This window comes from Enhydra lutris, unplaced genomic scaffold (genome assembly GCF_002288905.1).
Source record: "Enhydra lutris kenyoni isolate GAN:26980312 unplaced genomic scaffold, ASM228890v2 scaffoldscaffold17, whole genome shotgun sequence".
NCBI classification, from domain to species: Eukaryota; Metazoa; Chordata; class Mammalia; order Carnivora; family Mustelidae; genus Enhydra; species Enhydra lutris.
Window position 1 is genome coordinate 3830931 of NW_019154101.1, and position 22918 is coordinate 3853848.

General features: G+C 36.0%; 1 protein-coding gene across 2 annotated transcripts in view; it reads left to right on the plus strand.

Annotated features, from left to right (window-relative positions):
• Window positions 1–22918, plus strand: part of LOC111147563 (SPT3 homolog, SAGA and STAGA complex component) — a 517332-nt gene that overhangs the window by 413424 nt on the left and 80990 nt on the right. Inside the window, exons 7-11 of one of the 2 annotated variants that reach the window (XM_022503666.1) lie at window positions 164–239; window positions 5354–5466; window positions 6453–6560; window positions 10953–11120; window positions 19674–19784. In XM_022503666.1, the coding sequence (XP_022359374.1) occupies window positions 164–239; window positions 5354–5466; window positions 6453–6560; window positions 10953–11120; window positions 19674–19784 (576 nt within the window). Of the gene's footprint in view, window positions 1–163; window positions 240–5353; window positions 5467–6452; window positions 6561–10952; window positions 11121–19673; window positions 19962–22918 lie in introns of those variants that run through there. The other variant, XM_022503665.1, reaches the window with a different exon arrangement.

A 22918-nucleotide genomic window follows, 5' to 3' on the forward strand; every position in this document is an offset into this window, starting at 1 on the left:
TACTTATCATAATTTCAAGTTTCATGATTTTTATGGTAGTACGAAACTGTTTACTAAAGTCAGGAAAGGAAAATGGAATTTCAATTCTGCATTTTAGTCACAAAGACATAGATAATGGTCTACTTACTCTGATATATTGTTTGTGTGTCTTTTTATCTGTCAGAGAGCAGAAAGACAAACTCGAATTATGGATTCAACCCAATATGCAGAATTCTGTGAAAGTCGACAATTAAGTTTCTGTAAGTAAATGTTTAATTTTGCTTCATTATATGTTAAGAGATCACGTGTTACAGATATACAAAAGTATGGCACAATCTCCGTTCCTTGGAAATAGGTGAATTTAACATATGCATAGTTACAACTGTTAGAAACAACCCCTACATTGTAGGGAACTCTACAAAAGATTTTACCCCACTCTACTGTTTTGTAATGAATAATCTAAAGAGGTTTTAAAGTAAGACACAGAGAGCCATGTTAATTATTTGCATTACTTTTAGTCCAAATATTTCCATTTTCTTTAACATTCTCATTTTATTTTAGAGTTTCTTCATCCTGTTGACACTAGTATGGCTGATCATTCTTAACCCCTAATGGACTTTAGTAGCACAGTCATGACATTTAAAAACCCCCAATATTAATAAATACCAAGCTTTCCATTTATTTATGCATACTCATATTACCACAAGGAAACGTATCAATAGTCTCTTCCATTTTTGTCTGTAACCTCCTACTGTGACAAGCATTCAGTGTTAGCCAAATTCATCAGTCTGTAATATTCATCAGCTCTTGTAACACTAATAACCTAGTGATAAAATTAGGACTGTCCCATCACTGCACAGAGGCTTACTGAAAGTGCGTAAAGGCTCGTGATAAATAGTGGGCTCGATTGTGTAGCGAACATCCTTACCACAACAGTTCAATGATGACTAAGCCTCTGAGGGGAAAGGTCAAAGAGCAAGTGTGGTGAGAAGTCCAGTGAAAAATCTGACAGAAAAGCACATGACCCTGGTCTGAGGGATGATAGACACAATGGTGTCTTTAAATGGAAAAACTGTTCTGTGGTCATAATCACAATGTATTTGATTTGAAAAAGGAAAATGAGAGCTTCATTTATAGATCATAAAGTGCAAATAAATGACACATTTCAAATAGTGCCCCATGTAAATGTCAGTAAAATATAGGAAAACATGTTTTGGAAGCCTTTTTTCCTAACTAAATATACTTTGCAGTCTGACTAACAATTTGGCATCGTACATCTGCGAAGCATTAAGTAAATGACACTTCAGATCATGGCAATTTCAGCAAATGAGAGGTTTTTGTATTGTAATTTTTAGGTTTAAAAATGGCATTCAAGTCTTTTATAAGTATAAATCTCCAGTTTATAAAGTAACATTTAGTGCTATTCAACTATTTTTTAAAATCATATTTTAAATGTAATTCACTTAAAGGAACAGAAGTGCTGTTTTCACTCTAAAATATATAGTCACTGAAAGGTCCTAATGCATCTTGTATTCGAAAATCACATTTTTAACAACTCAATTTTTTGTTTATAACTCAGTAATAAAATGTAATAAATTAAAAATTAATACTTTCCCTTTCTATATAAAATAATTATAGTTTAAACAGTATATTATGCTTACTTTTTTTTTAAAGAAGAGAGATTTGGGCATTTAAAAATATTTTTTTGTCTGACGCCCATACGTGCTTCATTATGAAACCCGAGTGGCAGAATCTGTTTTATATGCCAAAATGTTGTGGTTGGGAATGCTTAATCCAAGTGGGTCAGCAAATTCAGAACTAATACCCACAACTGGTCAGAATGTTAGGCTCTTTTCATTTCTCCCCTTCTGATAAATTACCAGGGTATAGGAATGACGATTCAGCTGTATATATCTTCTTAAATATTTGATCAAAGCATTCACTGATTGAGACTACTGATGCATTTTAAAATTTATGAGTGTGTGACTTTATACACTGAAGGTAAGTTGTAGAATTGGGATACTGATCAAACTCACCAGACTTTTGTTTTTATATTTATGTAAGTTAATAGTCATTTCCCTTAAAGTTTTTTAAAACCTGATATTCATATTAATTCACGAAGATTAAGTTTAGTTATAAATTGCTAAATCTTTTTCCAAGCCTTTTCCTTCAGCCTTTTGTTTTTATGTGGATTTTGTAAACAAATACATAGATTTTCTTTTTTAGTCATTCTGAGAGTCTTTTTGTATTTTAATTGATGATTTTAATTTATGTCTGTTCAGTTACTTATACATTGGGTTTATATGTGCTGTCTTTGTGGGGCTTTTTGTTGTTGTTGTTGTTGTTGTTGTTGTTGTTTTTAGCTTTTGGTCTTTGTGTTTTAAATTTACCGTGCCTTTTTTATTTGCTTTTCCTCCTCCTCTTCATTGTTCTGTTGGATTAATTGGATTTTCTTCATTCCATTTTTCCTCAACCAGTTTGTATAGTGTATATTTTAGTTCTATTATTTTAGTTGTTATCCTTAATTTTTTTAATATGTGTCTTTGACTTTAATTTTTTTAACTTGGTAATTAGTAAACATGCCTTGTCAGCCTAATTTTGTTTTTTCCAAGGCTCTGTAAGTGCCTAAAGCACTCATTTTTGTCTTAAAAATGCTTTATTTTGCCTTCATACTTAAATTGTAGTTTAGTTGGGTAGGAAATTGTGGGCTAGTAGTTATTTGTTAAAACAGGATATCATTGTTTTTTAGCCTCTGTTGTTGGTAAGAAGTCTCTGTCCACATGTCCTGTATGTTCCTTGTGGGAGAAACTAAGAGAAGAAGATGTGAACCCCAAGCCCTCTGGTGTATGGGGAAATAAACAGGTTGGCAGTCAATGACTGATCAATAAATACGTACTGAAAGAAAGAAATAAGGAACCTCTACCATAAAAGACTCCAGGGAAAACCATGCCCTCTGAGAAAGAGTATTTGCAATTAATCCAAATAGCAGTAATTTTGAAGAGATTGAAGTCATGGAAGAATTTCTTCAGAGTGGAATGAGCATTACAGAGGGCCTGAGGGAAGGATCAGGAATAGAAAGTCGGGTGAGAGGGATGAGGTAGAAATAGTGAGATAGTATCCAGAGATGTGAGAATTGGATATTGAGAGAAACTTAACTTTTACTAACGATCAATGATGAGAAAATAAACGTGTATGAGAATTAAGTAAACTTAAATTTCCCATATGAAGTTATTATATAAAGTTGTTTTAATCCCAGCACAAGCTGAAAAACCAGATAGTGTCAGAAGGCTGATAATCTTAGGAACTTCTGACCTTTGTTAAGGATTCTATTTTAATTGTTGATCTACTTCCCTGATTATCCTTCCTCCTGATATATTGAGAAGAGCAGTAAAGATGAAGGAACTCGTTCATTCTGGTGCCCCTACGTCTCGATGAAGACCTACTGTCATGACTAGGAGCGCCTGTGCCTTATTTGCTGGAACGAGCAATACTGTGGGAAGGTGTGTCTCTGAAGCCGGCTTTCTGCAGGTGACAGGGAATCATCTCAGGGAATGTTCACCTGTTGCTGGAATAGCAGTAACTCACAGTGGTTTCATGGAACACTCTGTATACCTTTCCTGCTACTGAATAGTTGAGACCCTACCCTTTTATTAAAGAAGTAGCTTTCATTCATCTATTCATTCTTTTTTTTTTCTGGAAATATTTATTGAGAGACTGCTGATGCCAGGCAGTATTCTAGGTGCTGGGGATACAGTGGTGGACAGCCGGTCCTATCCCTGCATTTTCAGTGCTTAACCTCTCATGAGGAAGCTACCAATTCTTGTTGCTTGAGTGGACAGATCCTACAGAATACTAAGAACTATCCTTTCCCTCTCTTTTCAAATAAATCGTTTAGTGCATAGTTACAATATACCTTGTTTCTGTGTTCTTAACAACCTGTCAAAGGGAGAAGTGAATAAGGTACATTTTATTGATCTTGCCAAATTACCTCCTATTAACTTTGACTTCAGAAGTATTCCACAGATGTTGAACAAGTGTTTGTGAGCTAATACAGCTGACTAGTTAGATGGAATGTTGCCTGTCAGAGAGTATGTGGAAGATTGGTTACTTTAGGGAGATAGCTTTAAGAGGATTATCATAATTCTGCCACAGTTGACAGCTTTGGACATGCACTTCCATAGCAAGACTTCAAGTCTTCTGTGATTTATTGGAAAAAAAAAAAAACCAAAAACAAAAAAAACAAACTCTTCTGTACATGGAATCCATGAGGACCACATCTATAAGGATCAAAATATCATGCTTTGAGTGACTGTGAAGTGTTTTAATAGACCTGTGGGACTGGATTAACCAAAAGAATAATCAGTGGGTTTTTTAAAAGATTATTATGTTTTAGATATGACAAAATCTTTACCATCAATCTCTTCCCTGTGGATTACTAGTTAGATTATTAGTATCTAATAAAGGCCCTCCATGCAGTTAGACTCTGTTTAGCACTGTGGCATTTTGGAGAGATCTACCGGAAGATTCCACGTGCGCTTGGTACTGTTAGAGACATAATGCATGGTGTTTCTAACATGGTTCAAGAAATTATAAGTAGACATGAAAGGCTATCTGATGATACAAGAGTTCAGTGAATGCCTAGTGTGGGGAAGTACATGGGACAGGCAGGATTCCTGTGAATGAGGAAGAGAGGTGGGATGACATTCTCTGGAGGGCAAGGAGCAGGGGTGAACTAAGAGAGCACTAGACTCAAAGCCAGGTAGCATTTCAGGAGGCAGTAATAGGAAGACAGGTTGAAATCAGTCTGGAGGGTTCTGAGAGTCTGGCTTAGGAATTTGGACATCTTTGTAGTCAGGAAAACGTAACTGCAGGACTACATTTTTCCTATCGTATTCTAAATATATGATTTTGAACCTATTCTGGCAATGGACACATTGAACAATGTATTGCAAATACAATTTCTGTATGTTCTTTCTCCACCATGGGTTCTTTCTTGCAGGAGTTCCTTTCCACCAGAATAAATTAAAGTTATATCAACCAACCCTTCTGACTATTGTTAAAACCTAAGCTATGGCCAATGGTAACTTACTCAGATACAGTGAGAAGTGCTGAATATTAAGTCATTTAGTATATACCATGTTATGTAGCACAGATACAAAATCAAAGACCCAAATGCATAAGGAATTTATTGGGGCTTCAATATCTCGACACTAATAAAACTTCAAAAACATGGCATTTTATAGCATTATTTTTCAAATGCAATTTTCAAGAGACTTATTTTTCATTTTGTGATGGTAATATGCAGTATTAAAACACTCCAAAAACTAAATTTTCCATATTTGGGTTTTGTTTTGTTTTGTTTTTTGATGGCTAGCCAAAAAGGCCTCCAAATTTCGAGACTGGCTGGACTGCAGCAGTATGGAGATAAAACCCAATGTTGTCGCAATGGAAATTTTAGCATATTTAGCGTATGAAACTGTGGCACAGGTAAGAATGATAATATCTGTTATAGCAGGCCATACATGACCACTTTCTTTTCCTTTTTTTTAAAGATTTTTTTTTATTTATTTGTCAGAGAGTGAGCAGGGGAGAGAGAGCATAAGCAGGGGGAGCGGCAGGCAGAGGGAAAAACAGGCTCCCCGCTGAGCAAGGAGCCCAATGCAGGACTCGATCCCAGAACCCTGGTATCATGACCTGAGCTGAAAGCAGACACTTAAACGTCCTGAGCCACCCAGGCATCCCTTTCTTCTTACCCCTGTCCATGATCAAAGTTCCCCCACCTGCTACTCTACCAGGAATGAGGACAGCCATGAGTTTTATCCAATGACAATCTTAAGTTTTCTGGAATTTAGTTCAGTTATGTTTCTTTGTATCCTCAGCCCTGGCGGGTGTTAGCATGAAAGTGACTGTTGCTTGCAACTCAATCCTAACCAGAATTGGAATCCCTGAATACTTTTTCTCAACATTGACTTCTCAGTACCCCTCTGCCTTGCTTAGAGATTGTTTTTGAACTTTGAAACATACCTTTCTTGCTATGTACAATCTACTGAGTGCTTACCAAAACCCGAGTCTAGAATCGCTGCTCTCTGACAGCGTCTCAAAGCACAGTCCTCTGACCATAAGCGTCAGCTTCTCCTTGCTTCTTGTTGAAAATGTAACCCAGAGCATACCTATCGAATTAGAATCTTGGGGTCTAGAGCACTAAAACCTATATTTTAAAACACTTCACTAGTGGTTATTAATTAAACTTTGAGAAGCCCTCCCCTAGAAAGTCAGAATATATTGTTTATATTCATGGGAAGGTCTGCTTACCAACAAAAGCATATGCTCGTGTCCACAACACAGATTTTTACACGGGCTGTATCATCAGTAACATTTGGAATGTCTTGCTTTTAGTTTTGCCACTTCAGTGATATTGCTAATTGATTATTTCCAGCTCTGTTAACTTTATTTTCATTACTCTGATCTTCTAGTTAGTGGACCTGGCTCTTCTCGTGAGGCAGGACATGGTAACCAAGGCAGGAGACCCCTTCAGCCATGCCATTTCGGCAACGTTCATTCAGTATCACAACTCTGCTGAGGTGAGTGGCAGAAAATCTGTCTTTGATGCCTCTATGGATTTTTCTTGGGTCTGGTGTTTACATTAGTAGTTCTTTGGAAAAGGCAATGTAGGAATGTATAGCCTTCAATCAGGAGTCTTTTTTTTTTTTAAAGATTTTATTTATTTATTTGACAGAGAGAGATCACAAGTAGACGGAGAGGCAGGCAGAGAGAGAGAGAGAGGGAAGCAGGCTCCCTGCTGAGCAGAGAGCCCGATGCGGGACTCGATCCCAGGACCCTGAGATCATGACCCGAGCCGAAGGCAGCGGCTTAACCCACTGAGCCACCCAGGCGCCCTTCAATCAGGAGTCTTAACACGCTCAACATCCAAACAAATATTTCCTGAGCACCGACGATGTTCCACACCTTAACAATCCACTTAATACAGTTATTTTTTTTTTCACATATCTCTTACCTTATTTAGTTTCCCCAGCCCTTCAGTGAAAGAGGAATAGTTGGAGAGCACGCCTCATTTCCATGGGAGGTGAAAAACTGATTCAGGCAACTGAACAGTGTTGATAATAGGTCTTTATTTCTTTGTACCTCAAAGACAAGAGAATCATTATTATTCATGTCCTAATAACTCCTGACATTTACTCATCATTTTATTTCCCAGTTATTGATCCATCTCCAAACATGGTTTAAAAAAGCATGGCTCCATTTATTCTCTGTGCCCATACTGGCCCTATCATGTGAGGGTCACATTCTTTCTGATCGCATTTATGTTACTGGGACCTCCACCAGGGGGTGGGGGGCAATAAAGTTGTCTTTCCAACTTTAAGGGATTATGCAATAACTGTGTACCACTTGTAGTATGAGCTTGTCTGTGAGCTGCATGTGCCTACAAACTAGAAATTTAGTATCACCTGTTGAATGAATTTGCTGATATTTGACTCTTTTTCCTGGCTTAAACACCAATTTCATGTAATTTCATCTAATAACTGGAGAGAAGGCAGCAAGGAGGTTAGCTTGACATCTCCATGTGTAATTGTCAGGTGAGCTTTAGATCAAGCTGGGTAAAATGTATAACCTGAAAATTTCTAAGCCCCTTTGAGAAGCTGACCAAAACTATAAATCATCTCTCATAAGCACATTCACAAATTTTGCATACAATTTCAGGATGTTGGGGTACCTGGGTGGCTCAGTGGGTTTAAGCCTCTGCCTTCGACTCATGTCATAATCCCAGGGTCCTGGGATCAAGCCCCGCATCGGGCTCTCTGCTCAATGGGGAGGCTGCTTCCCCTTCTCTCTCTTCCTACCTTTCTGCCTACTTGTGATCTCTGTCTGTCAAATAAATAAATAAATAAATAAAATCTTTAAAAAAAAATTTTTCAGGATGTTCAGAGACCCTCTGAAATCATTCTCTGGATCTAAGCAGTCTGGGATGGACCCCAAATTTAAGTACCTCTGCTCTAGGATACTTAGAAAATATATAAAGATATAAACCAATATATTTTATTTCAAGCCAAAAGTTTGACATCTTTTTGTGCCCCTTGGAGAATCAGATTGGCTTGAAACCCAAGTAGAAATTAAAATGTTTATGCCCATTAAAATCCATTTTTTTTCCCTAGAAAAGATCATACATCATTATCAGTCATCATGCTTTATAAGTCCCTAAAGCTTTACCCAGTTGATTAAACACTTTGTTTTCTTTATGTTACAAACCCAAATTACGATATCAAAGAACACCCTTTAAAAATATCTTTGGTACATGTTCACCCTATGAATATGTGTATAAGTATGCTTTTCATTAACATCAGACAAATTTGTTGTAACATTTCTAATTGAAGAAATTTACAGTGAACATAACAAGCCTAGTTTTCCCTTAACATTCAAGGAATTGCTTGCATGGCTAGGAAAACTCTTTATTCCCCTCCTTTCTTGGTTCTCCAGGGTGGCCAAGCTGCCCTGGGCAACTGCTCAGCAACCACAGCTGCATCTCCCAGCTCCCCAGCAGTTAAGAAAAATGGCCTGTGTGTACTGGGTTTCCCGGGCTCTCTGGGAGGCGGGACAGGAGTGTCGGAAAGCATCCCGACGAAATATGTTAGCAAAGCCGCAAGCGTTTCCCTGGCCTTTCAGACACCCCTCCTCCTATGCGACTGGTGGTCAAAATGAACATTCAGAGGGACTGGAAATCTTCCTGCCCTTTACTACCTGACAAAACATGGAATGGCCACTGTAAAGTAGGATTCTTTCTAATTGACATTACAAACCAGCAACCAACGTCAAGGGCCCTTTTTAAGGGCCTTACCAAATTGGGTACAAACGGGGGACTCCAAAGACTGGTGTGATCTATATTCAGGGAGATAGAACATTCTGGAAAACAAACAAGGAAATAAAGAACAAGCAAAAAGACAGACAATTCAAGATTACTTATATGCTAATTTCCAAATGAGTGGTATAGACCAGAAGCGCAGAGGTAAAAACAAGCCCCGACAGCAAAGAACTTGAGTAAGGACGCTGGCATTGAAGGAAGCCGGGACTTTGATGAGATGGTAAAAGTGGAGAGAATGCTCTAGGCTTCAGAGGCAGCATAGGCATAGCTGTACAAAGGAGAAGCAAAACTCTGATTTAAATATTCAAGCAAAGGATTCGTTGAGGAGGAAGAGGCAGTCAGATTAGAAAATTGAGCCTTAGGCTCTTAAGGAGCCTAAGGAAGAGTTGAAGATTTCTTGGCCTCTAAAGGTTGATGAGTTCAAATGTTTTAGAAGATCCAAAGGAAGGTGCTATGTACAATGGATTTGGAATCAGGAGCTCTCAAGACATGGAGCTAATACATAATACATTCTCTTTCAATGACTGTCGTTTTTGAGGCTAAACATATGAGAAACCAAGCTAGTTAAGCTTGGGTTCTCAGATTAGCAGGTATAATATTAATTTAAGGTAATTTTTTTAAAGATTTATATGTTTATTTGAGAGAGAGAAAGAGTGAGAACACATGGTGGTGAGGGCGCAGATGAAAAGGGAAAGAGAGAATCCCAAGCAGACTCCACACTAGGCATGGAGCCTGACAGAGGGCTCAATCCCAGGACCCTGAGATCACTATGTGAGCCAGAACAAAGAGTCAGATGCTTAATTGACTGCCATCACCCAGGCGCCCCAACTGGAGTTAAAAAAAAAGTTTTTTTCTAATATATGGTTTATGCATAGGAATCGTGATCTGTAGGAATTATCTTGTTTTTTTCTAAAAATAATCCATGCCAAATTTGGCTTATTTCTTCTTTTTAATAATGTTCCTAGGCAGGACAATCAAAGCAATACTTTTTTGCTTTAAAAAACATTTTATTTTTAGATTTACAGAGCCATTGCAGAGATATTACAGAGTTCCAATATGTTCTTTATCAGCTTCCCTTAAACATGTTCACTTTTAACTTTAAATAAATAATACAGTTCCCAAAAGAACAACATACAGATATACTTTTGAAACCAATATGTGCATTTCAGCCAAATATTTTACATAGTTTTTTTTAAATACAAATACATCATAGAGAAGTGTAGGCCAGCAGGTAGTATAGTTTAGTATAGTTGGTAGGATAAGGAAAATGTTGATTAATAATACCATATATGAAAAAGATTGACAGACTTTTATTGGCCTGTAAATTCCTTAGGAGCCAATATTGTGATGCTACTAATAAGAAAAAGGTGGTTTTTTTGTCTTATTTGGTGTTTAGGCACCATCCTAGAGGATGGACATTGACACAATAGAGAATGTCCGAAGGAGAGTGATTAGAGGATGAAGAAACCTGAAAACATGTCTCATAAGAAGTGGTTGAAGGAATTTGAGGCAGCTTGACCTATAAAAGAAATGAGGCTGAGAAAGATCGCAGTCCTCAAATATTTGAAGTGCATCCACATGGAGGAGAACAGACTTGTAGTCGTAGCCAAAGAAACCAGGTAGAAACAAGGGCTGTTCCGAAAGAAGGAAGGAACTAGAAATGGAAGGAGCTGAAGGTATCCACAGTGACCCCCAGGCATTGAGTTGGAGTCACTACAGAAGGCTGGTCACAATGATGCAAATACTGTCTGGACGGCATCCAGTCTGCTGGGGAATGCAGAGGTGCCTTTTGAGACCTGTAAATCTGATGTGCTAACAAAACTTGCAAGTAGAAATCTCTGTATCTGACAAAATTGGCAGAAATTTTGGAGGCTGCCTCTGAGAAATCCTGATTTTATCTTAATGACAGCCAGATTAAAAATTAACATATCTAAACCGATAGGGGTAAGATGAGGCATCATTTCTGTGTACTGGATAATGAACTGAGTTTCGATATTTGTGAGCTTCAAGAACTATTGAGTTCAGGAGATCTCGAACATAATTGAATGTTAGTAGAAGTCCCAGTCCCTTGATTTCAAAGGCACGTCTCTTTGGGCAGGGGTCTTGCATGAAGTCCTACCCAGAGTCTCCTGAGAACACACCTCCTCCCACACCGACTGCCCCCTCGTCTGGATCACAGCACTCAGGGAAAACCACATCGGGATCCCTCGGGAATGGGAGTGCTCAGCAAGACTCAACTAAAACCAAGCAAAGGAAAAGAAAAAAGGTCAGTGATAAGTTTTATCTTGTTTTGGTTTTCTTTTTTTTTGTTTTCCTGGTGCAGAATGGGTGAAGTTGGGTGTGCTTCAGAGATATGGAAAGTCTGCTCCATTTTTCTCATAATTCAAATTTTTAGAAACAGCCAGTTTGTGCTTAACCATACTTAATGACTTCTACTCCAACTCTTTTAACAGCTTTCTTCTGGATAAAGCAAGATACTGATTTTTTTTCTAACATTTTACTATAAAAATTTTCAAACATACAAAAATAATAAGAGATTTATAGACTTAATACCATAGACCTTCCATCTAGATTCTACAGTGAACATTGTACTACATTTGCTGTATTATCTACATATTTATGTATTTACATTCATTATATCAGCACATCTAATTATTCTTTTGTCCATCTGTCAAGTCACCTTTTTTTTTTTTTTTTGCTATATTGCAAAGTAAGCTACAGATATTAGTACACTTCTTGGCTTAATACTTCATTATGTATAATTTTTATGTTTTTTTAAGGTAAAATTTATACACAGTGAACCATTCAGTTACCATTTGATGAGTATTGACAAGCCTATAAACCTATTGTTTTCTCAGTCCTCGAGACATAAAACATTATCATCAGTTTAAAAAGTTCCTGCTTTCTAGAGAGGCAATCATTGTCCTGATTTTTTCATCATAGATTAGTTTTTTCTGTCCTAGAAATCATATAAAGAAGATGCATTATATACTCTTTTGAGTGAAATTTCTTTTACTCAGGATGTTTTTGAAATTTGTTTTTCAGTAGAAGTGTAATTTATTCCTCTTTATGGCTGAGTAATGTGCCATTGTATGAATACCTCAATGTATTTATTCTCATTTTGGTGGACACCTAGGCTGTTTCCAGTTTTTGAGGTATTAGGAGTAAATCTGTCATGAGCATTATTGTACAAGTCTTCATGGGCAAATGCCTTCATTTTTCTTAGGTAAATAGCTAGGAATGAAATTACTGAGTCATAGAGTGTATATGTGTTTGGTTTTTAAAGAAATTCTAAGACCTTTTTTTTCCCCCCCAAAAAATGGATGTGTCATTTTATACTTCCACTCACTGTATGTGAGGTTCCAGTTGTTTCACATGTTCATCAACTCCTGGTGTTATCATTGTTTTTATTTTTAACCATTCTAATGGATATTTAATGGTGACTCATTACACTTTGAGTTTGCATTTCCTTGAAATTTAATGAATTTATTGACATGGATAGATATAGTTCAATTATTTTGCTGTTTGTTTTCTGCTTAGTCTATTTTTGATCCTCAGTTTGTCTTTCTTGTCTTATTTTGGATTATTTACTATTCAAGAAATTCATTTTAATTCATCTACTCAATTCTTAGTGATACCTCTTTGCATCATTTTTTCAGTGGTTATGCTAAGAATTACAATATATCCTTAAATTTTCAGTGTACTTGCAGTTACTGCACTACTTACATAAAATGTGAGACACTTACATTTGTAAGACTGATGTACTTTACTCTTGTCCTTCCTTTATGCTATAGTCATTATACAGTACTTTACTCTTGTCCTTCCTTTATGCTATAGTCATTATACATCTTACATTTTCGTATGTTATAAACCATAATATTATTTGTGTCTTAAGGAATCAAATGTATCTCAATGAAACTAAGAGAAAAAATAGACTAACTTTACCATCCCCACTGTTCTTCATTTCTCTCTCTCTCTCCCACTCTTTCTCTCTCTCTCTGATGCTCTCTCTCTCTCTCTCTCTCTCTCTCTTTTTTATGCTCAGACTGCCTTCTGGTATTACTTTCCTATTTTGCTCTACTAAATTTTATTTTAGGATTTGTTATGGTGCATGTTGGCTGGTAATGGTTTCTCTTAGTTTTCATATTTCTGAAAATATCCTTTTCTTTCATTTTTAGAAGATATTTTCACAGGACATAGAATTCTGGGTTGGTAGTTTTAATTTTAGTACTTTAATGATATCATTCTACTGTTTTCTGGCATCTATTGTTTTAATCATATGTCAGTAGTTTGTATTATTGTTTCTGTGTTTGTAATGTGTTATTTTTCTCTGGATGCTTTCAGGATTGTATCTTTATTTTTGCTTTTCAGCAGTTTGACCATGCTATCCACAGACATGATTTTCTTTGTATTTGTCCTACTTAGGGTTCATTGAGCTTCTTGAATATTGGTTTATGACTTTAACCGTTTGGGGGAAATATTCAACAATTACTTCTTCAAATATTTTTTTCTGCTTCATTCATTGTCTCTCCTCCACTTCAGAGACTCCAAGGCTTATTTGTTATTTACTTGGATATTGTTCCACAGGTACTTATTTAATTTCTCTTTCAATCTTTTCTCTCTGTTCTTCAGGTTGGATAAATTCTATTAATATTTCTTTATGTTCCAGACTCCTCTGTTAGCTCCAGTCTGTTTCACATCCAATAATTTTTTTCCTTTGTGATATTTTATTTTATACTTTAATAATTTCCACTTGAATTCTTTTTAGTTTTTATTTATCTGATTTTTTTATTTCTCATTTATTACAGGTTTATTTTCCTTGATCTTCTTGAGCACAATTATAATAGCTACTTTAAAATCCTTCTTTGTGGTTCAGTCAGTTGAATGTCTGCCTTTGGCTCAGTCATGATCCTAGGGTCCCAGGATGGAGTCCATATCAGGCTCCCCACTTGGCGGGGAGTCTGTTTCTCCCTCCAACCCTCCCCCTTCTTGTGATCACTGTCTCTCTCTCTCTTTCAAATAAATAAATAAAAATCCTAAAATAAAATAAAACCCTTCTTTGATCAATTAATATGTGGATTATTTTAGTCTCCATTGAGTATAAGTCACGCTTTCTTTGAGACTTCGTTAGGCTCAGTGGAGACCAAAATAATGCCTCCTCTCTTGGTCAGTTCTTGCATGTCTAGTAGTTTTGAATTATATCTTGGACGTCACAGGTAATATATGGTAGAGATTTTTTGTTCTGTTATATTCCTTTGAAGAATTGTTGGTGTTAATAGTGGTGGTGATGTGGGCATGTCTGTTAAACATGCAGTTTACTATTCTACAATCAACTCTAAATTTCAAACCCAAATTCCTCTTCATTGACAGCAGCTTAGAATCTCTCCTCAGTTCATTTAGCTTTAACTGGTTCTTGAATTCAGTACCACAGAGAAATAGATTTGGGTAAAGTTTGTATGGTGAATTTGGGGCTTTCCTTCTTTGATTTTGCCTTTTTTTTGGTATTTCCTTCCTCACTTTATACCTACTGTGCATGCCCTGACTGCTGGCATATATTTCTTAGAGTCTTTAAGGCTGTGTGCCTCCTATCCTGACTGGGGCCTCCCCTTATGCTAAAAGAGTGAAAACGGGAAACTCAAGCCACTGCCATTCTCCTCTTGTAAATATAGGCATTCCCCTTTCCAGTTTCTGCCTGGTTTTGATCAATCTCTATCACTTTCATGTTCTTGTTTTTTATAATTTGTCTAATGTGATACTTTTTATCTAAAACTCAGTTGCTACAATAAGAACCATTTGCCATTACAAGTAGTGGAGCCATACCAAGATATAATTTTAAAATGATAGTAAGCACATTTAAGTTTAGCCTCATATCTGGTTTCCTCTTCCATTTACTAAACAACAGAGCTCAGTGCTTATTTACTAAGGGGAAATTTGAACTATAAGGAACTTATGCATATTGTAAAGTAGCTTTAGAGAATGTTGGCTATAGTGCTTCAGCTTACTTAGTAACTAAAACTAGGATACCAAAGTGTTACCTAAAAGACCTCTTTGGTGGACTGAAGTTGTATGTAAGAAGTATGTAAGAAGAAGTTGTAATTAACCTGATATAATCGTGCATTTGTATATAAAAATTTCAAGAATTCTCAAAGACATATAAAGAAGTATTTTTTCTCCTAAATATTTAAACATTTCTCTCCTAATCTTGTTGAAAGCTATTGCATTAATCTGTGACATCAGAATAATGTCCCACTTTAAAGCTATTAATTATTTCTCCATTCACCCCATCTTTCTACATTCAGATTCTTGCTGTGTTTTCATTTTTACTCTTTGGAAACTTCCACTATGGTGGTAACATGGTATGATTCATTCCACACGAAATAAGAAAGCCTCTATATAACAACTGTGTGTCCTAGAAGCCGAGAAATCTGATGGCTAGCCATATTCTGATCGTGTCACTATAATCTTGAGCAAGTCCTTTATCTTTACTTTCTCATCTATAAAATGGGGTGGAACTTGGAAACGTTTAGAATGGATGATACCTTACATTCCTTCCAGATTTAGTAATGTACGAATCCTTAAAATTAGCGATTCTCTTGTCTTCTCCTTAAGTACTTTTTCTAGTTTTAATTTCCTTAAAGAAAAGAGTTTTCTAGTTATATAGAACTATAGTTTTATTTATTTATTTATTTATTTATTTATTTATTTTTTAAAGATTTTATTTATTTATTTGACAAAGAGAGATCACAAGTAGACGGAGAGGCAGGCAGAGAGAGAGAGAGAGAGAGGGAAGCAGGCTCCCTGCTGAGCAGAGAGCCCGATGCGGGACTCAATCCCAGGACCGTGAGATCATGACCTGAGCCGAAGGCAGCAGCTCAACCCACTGAGCCTCCCAGGTGCCCTAGAACTATAGTTTTAACAATTAACATCTCAATTAAACTTTGAAATGAGAAAATTAACTATTAAAATTTAATTAATTAAATTTAACTGTTAAATTAAATTAAATTAAAATTAAAATTAACTATACTAAATATTGTAACCTTTGGCCAAAGAATGGCCCACCTTCATCCAAAAAGACATCCTCCATAAACATAAAACTCTGGGAAAGCTATGTGTACAACAGTGAATAGAAGGAAGTCACTTGCCTTGCCAGTCAGATTATATATCAGCCTTTGTGGTCAATGAGTAGTAAAATTATTAGTAATAGTAGTTTAACCTTTCATTTGTTCTAATCTGAGATATGTGTTACTCTGTAAGAACGAATGTTTCAAGTTTAACAAAAGATCTAGCCCACCGTTATGTGGAAAGAGTAAGTGGCAATTATCTGAGATTCCAAATCCTTCTTAAATTTGGATTTCCCTGACAAGGGAAAAGCTGAGAAAGGACAGGATGATTTAACTTGGCAACAATTTTTTTAAAAAGTCAGGACAAGTACAGACATGTGTAAGAGATCCAGCAGCGACAGAAGTTTCAATATAGCTTCCTTGGACCACATTTGATTTACCAATTCATCATTCCCATTCTGAGTGTGCCAACACTTTATGATATCCTTTATGTTTAAATTTTCAAAAATGAAACCTATTTGACAAAATACTGAGTCCTGTTGTCTGAAGAGTGCTGAAATCTCTGCCAAAATAGACTATTTCCTTGAGCAAAGTACAGGCTGCCTGGTAAAGTTCTTCCTCAGATGTCAGGTCCTCTTCCTCTCGCCTGCATTCATACTCTGTTCTTGCTTTCTTCCACTTTATGTATGTCTCCTCGTCCAAAAGCTGATGCTCGGTACAGGAAGGTGAAGTATCTTATGGAATCCTCCATATTCCTGGATTTGAGCACCATGGCTCTACTTATCCTTGCTGGCTGATGCCAAGTAAAATGTCTCAGTAGTTTGAACTCTCAGCTGTGGTCCAAGAAAGCTCTATTGAAACTTCTGTATAAAATACTAGAGTCGCTACTAAGTTAAAATTCTCAACCTGGTATGAATTTTGGATTTGAATGGATTAAAAGTACCTTGGTGAAGGCCTGAATTTTGGCAGAAATATGAAGAGATCAGTTGAGGTGGCAGCAACACTGGAAATACATCATTTCGGATGTAAGGGTTCCCTTCAAAGAACTCAGTGGGCAAATCAAGAAAGTGTAGGAGTGTGTATGGTAACTGCATGCTATTTACAGTTACTTAATTCTAGCAAATAAACCTGAAGTTAGCAAAATAGAAAATCTAACGTTTTTCACAAAATTGGATATTTCCATTTTTATGTTAGCTTCACCTTTTTGTCAAAGAGCACGACTCAGCTATAAATTTCTAGCTTATGCTTCCTTCCATGTTCTGAAATCCTATTTGATTACCATGCCAGAGACTCTGAGAGATTTTGACCTAAATGTTCTATGGTTTTGACAAAAACCAAATTCATCGGGGAAAGTAAGGAAGAGGAGAATCTTACACTGGCCATGGAGGAAAGAAATAAAAAACAAACCTAAGTTGCAAGGATAAAGGGGATGCCATAGAGGAACTTCCCACCCAACATAATATGCAGGATACTGACCCTCTTGACACCTCTCTTCTGTATTTCCATTGGGAAACTTAACTCTAGATCCAGCTAAGTATTTGCATTCATTTCCACAAATGGATAGAATGCCTCAACCATTAATGAGTCTCTATTAGTCCTATTTATCTTTTGGGGTCAAATGAACACAGAGAAGAGCCTATGCCTTTATCAGGTACCTGATAATTGCATTTCCAACTGACACAAAGTACTTGGAATAAGAACCAAGAAAGCACTCAAAAAAAAAAAAAAAAAAATCCTGTGTACTTTTGTATCAGTGCCAAACGAAGGGTTAACAATTTGTGTTGTTGTGGGCATTGCAAATCTATTATTAGGGTATTGTTGGAATGAAATTGAGAAAGATATTCTAAAGTAAATTCCTATTTGACTTCTTTCAGTATCTTGTTAAAATAATAAAAATAATCAAGATCTGCTTTGTTTTATATTTCACATCTTATTTCAGGTTCAGCTTGGATAATTAGCCAATGCTCTCATTTAATCGGAATTTTCAAATTTTATTACTAGTTATAGGAAAAGCATGCACAAGGTACAGAAAACACATTTGAAAAGTACAGAAGGATATACAGTGAAAAATGTCTCTTCTAATCCATGTCCTTTAAACACCCAGTTAGACTCCAAGAGATAAGGTATTACTATTCCTGATTTTTGGTATACCCTTACAAAAAATATTCTATGTTTGAATAATTATGTAGTGTTCAGCTTTTTTAAAAAATCAGTGGTAACATAGTACCACCCAGTAGGACACCTTGCATTTTTTCACACCATACATCGTAGAGATAGTTACATTGGAGTATATATGGAACGCCCTTGTTCTTTTTGGTACTTACTATAGTTTCTGTTTCATTAAATGGATATACCATAATTTATTTTAGTGTTCTCTCATTGATGAACTGAACATTTAGTTCATCAATCCTAAATGTATATATACAGTGAGTTCTGCAGTGAGTGTTTGTGTGTGTGTGTGTGTGTGACTCTGATAGATATATAGATATAGACCTATAGGCATATAAAATTTTATAACTGTGTAATATATCTGTAGGATAAATTCTTAGATGTGAAATTGTGTCAAAATGGTTGTACATTTTCACTTGATAAGATTTTGCCAAATTACTATCCATAAAGGTCCTATTAGTTATACTCCTACAAGGAATTATGAAATTGGTAATTGTAGTAATTATCAGAAAAACAAGTAATGATTATGTGACCATGACTGACTTCTAGAATACAGTTAGAGTTATACACACACTATTTCTTTCTCTTGATTCTGTAATGTTAATGACTGGCATCTGCCATCCATTGCAGTAGAAAGCAATTATAATTATTATCCCCATTTTACAGTTGAGGAAACCGAAGTGCAGAGATATTATATAACCTGACAGAACTGGTAACGGATAGGCTCTGGATCAGATATTTGGGAAACCAGAGCCTGCAAGTGAGCCATGAGACTATCTTGTTCCTATTGAGGTTTAAAATTTTTTTTAATTGAAATTCAATTAGCCAAGGTATAGTACACCATTAATTTTTGGTACAATGTTGAGTGATTTATTAGTCCAGGATAACACCCAGTCTCATCATACTTAAATCGTATTACATACATTTCTTAAGCTGGTATCCATACTCTCTTTGCAAATAGTCCTTTTCTTCCATGTGTCTTTTTATACTTTCAAACCTGCGTTTTACATGTGAGGCAGATTAAAATAGAAAGGTTTTGTTTTATTTTATTTTTGCCCTGAGGACACCTAGAAAATTAGAAACCAAGTTAAAATGATTGTCTGTGACAGCTCCAGTATTATAAATAAATATATAGCAATTTCATATTTTTCATTTTAAAATTGATGACCCTCAAGTTATTTCAGAAATATTCCCAACAAGCTCCCAAGAAACATTTATAATAATAAATGTTTAAGTGTTTTTTTAAAAAAACAGCTTCCTGCAGTTCTGTCAGCAATCCCCCATGACAATTCTCATCTGCACACGAGTGGCTCTATTCTCCTGGACCTTGACGTGCGGGCCTAGGTGAAATATTGTGGGCATAAAAATTGCATTTGGTAGGTCTGCTACGAAGGGGTCACGTCAAAGTCATCTTTGATTTGTTAATGCAATCTTTTTTTAAACGTTTTGTACGGCAGCAGGAACGTGCATCCTGAAGGGGGTGGGGAAGAGAACATCCATTTTATAAAAGTTTATTTTCATATTTTACACACTGTAGTTCTGTTGTGTGTTTTTGATTTAGTAACAATTTATGTGTTTTTCTGTCACAGAGCACCGCGGCCTGTGGTGTTGAGGCTCACAGCGATGCCATCCAGCCCTGCCACATCAGAGAGGCCATTCGACGCTATGGCCACAAGATTGGCCCCCTTTCCCCATTCACAGTACGTAATAACAGAGTTATAAAAAGTTATATTTATAATCTGAAAGAATTTTGATTTTCAAGTGGTCAAATGAAGAAGCAATGGAATTGTTGAAAGCAATTTGTGGTGGCTGTAATTTTGTTGTATAAAAGTGGCATAATTCTCTTGGGAAATAAAAGTTAGTCATTTTTGTCTCTTTCTGGAAGGACGAATTTTTTTTTCTACAAAATATTTTCTTTCAATTACAAATTATGCTTTTTTTTGCTGGGGCTTATATTTTCTGTTTTTCAAAGCTTAGGTTTATAAAACTTTTTTGTCAAATTATATGTCTCCAAATATTGCTAGAAGCACTTTATATTTTAAAATCAGTTAGATTGGCAATACCACTTCTATCAGATGTCCTGCTCCTAAACCTACTCTGAGTTGGAAGAAGAAGAAATGATTTCGTCACTGGCTTTGAAGCAGGCTGAAATGCAGATACTCTTTCACATCTTCAGATGGTTTTAAAACTTATAATCAGGGTTTATTGTTGTTGTTGTTTTAATGGAGAATTAAAGACTTTATATTTTAATAGCCTAAGGAAAGTATGTGTGTGTGTGCGTTTTAATTAAGTGCTCATCTTGTGGCCCTTTTTAAAAAACCTTTATTCATGTTAATAGAACTTTCTCCAAGTCTTTGTTTATGAGGCATTGGTTTGATTTTCAGAAAGTGAGGTTGGATTTAAAACTGAGTAACAGTAGAATTTATTGTTTGTTTGCTTTCTTCTTATTCCCTTCTGCTTTACTATACCAAAGCAGAGTATATACATATAACAATATGTATGTATATATACATACATGCATACGTAAATGTAACAGAGTGTATGTTTTCTTCTGAGAGAGAAATTTTCCCCTGGATTTTACTGTGACCTGTTGATAGAAATCATGATTTCTTCTTCAGTAGATCATCTGTTTTTCCCATTTTTTAGTTAAAGGGAATGCTTTCTTTCCATTCTTTATTGTCATTAGTTAATTGTATGGATTCTCATTGTTATAGCAAGCATGTATCAGAAGCCTCTTATGTATGTCTTCAGAAGCTTTTTGTAATGATAAGTATTATTTTCACTTTTGTTTAGTATTTAGAATCTGTGTTCTGTCTTATGAGAACATGATTTCAATACTGCTAATGAAAGCACTATATCCTTCTGCATGCATGTTTTTAGATGATTACAATTGAAAGGGCAGAATGGAATCAAGCATCTCTTGTTTTATTTTTTTCTCCATGATAGGTGAGACTACTTTTAGTGATGAGTCAAAAGAAAGATGAAATTTACAAAATAGGAGATGATTGATAGAATTTAAAAACAGCTGTCTTCTGACAAAGGATTAAACATATCAAGTCCACATTTAAGAGCCAACTAATAATAATAACTAAAAGGTTGAGGCATTGGAGTGGAGAGAGAAGGAAAAGAAGGTAGTGTTGATAATAATGTAGAAATAGAGAGTATCAAGGGGAAGCTGGTGTTTTGAGAAAAAACCTAAAATGGTAACTAAAATAATGGATAAAATTGTGTAACAGAACATGTATCTAATATAAGGAGAAAATCTTCCATTCATAAAGTCTTTGGTATTTCCTCAAAAGGAGGTGGTGGTGGCTCCTTCATGCTTCCACGTTTTTTATACTTAACTACACTGGACGGACCACTTAACCATCTTGGTTGATGCCATTGTGTGTGTGTGTGTGTGTGTGTGTGTGTGTGTGTGTGTACGTACTCATTCCCTCATGTCTAACTGGTACCCTGTTACCCGTGCAAGGTTGCTTTGCTAATCTAAAATTGTGGCATATGGTCAGAAAATGTACTTTAAACTAGTTCAGATACAACTTAAGCTAATTTTTATCTAATAAGCATATAACCAATATGATTTTTAAGTTAATGATACAGTTTTTAAATGCTTAATTTAAATAGATCTGGAAAAATAGAACTACTACCAGAACACAGCAAGTGGTAAAAAAAAAAAAATCATCAGAGAGGGGCACCTGCATGTTTATCATCCCCTGGAAAGGACCCAGCTTGAGAGGTCTGCTTCATTACCTTGGGCCGTACTAATTTGTCTGGGCTGCAGGACTGAATGTGCTTTCTCTACTTTATATCATGATTAATATGATTAGGGAAATACAGTTCCATGGTATACATTACAGTACATAAATCTGCCCTTTATTTTTTATTGAAGTATCGTTGACACACATAAGCTTAAGGCGTACAGCATAGTGATTCCACCTCCCTGTATATCACGCTCTGCTCACCACAAGTGTAGCTACCATCTGTCACCATGTGACACTATTATAATATTGACTATATTCCTCATGGTGTACCGCTCATAAATCTGCCTTTTAAATTAGTTAAAAATTCACTTTAAACTGGGAGAGATTTTATCATACCTAGACTGTGTATCTGTATCTGCCATGGCTCCCACATACCTTCAACTTTCTCAGAGGAGTTGCTTCTGATGTTGGGGGATGCTGATGTCCCATTCCCTGATGCCCACTCCCAGAGATAATACTTCATGCTGCACTAGGGACTCTTTGCTACCTGGGCTTTGAGTTGCAGCTTGTAAGAAGAGAGGAGGCATGTTGACTGCCTCTATAGTAACCCTAGGTTGAGACCTAAATTTTCATACAGCAAGGCTGAGCTCAGGTACCTCCAGCATAACACCTCCTGTGTAAACTCATGAACAACTCGTTTATGTATACGAAACATAGAGATTGTCTATGCTCCTTGTCATTCCAAATCTGAAGTGCTTGTCTGGTGTAGATACATATGTGATATCTAATTTAGAATATCCAAACTTGATTTGTATGTAGGAATTCCCAGTAATTGGAAATTGATTTAGAGAATTAAAGTAACAACCAATAGGTTACACAGAAATTTAATTCCAATTTCAACAAAAGAGCAATAAAAGTCTGTTTTTAGTGAGTCATCATCCTGTCTTCCACCATATTATGACTGTTGATATAATTTTGTACAAAATCCCAACTTGATCAATTTCAGAACTGCAGTTCACTGCATAAAGAATTATGAGTTCTTCACCTTGGTTATTAGTTGGAATGATAGAAGAAAAGAATGATTGAAGCCCTGTTAGGTGGAGGGGAGGAAGAAGAGGTGCTGGCACGGAGAG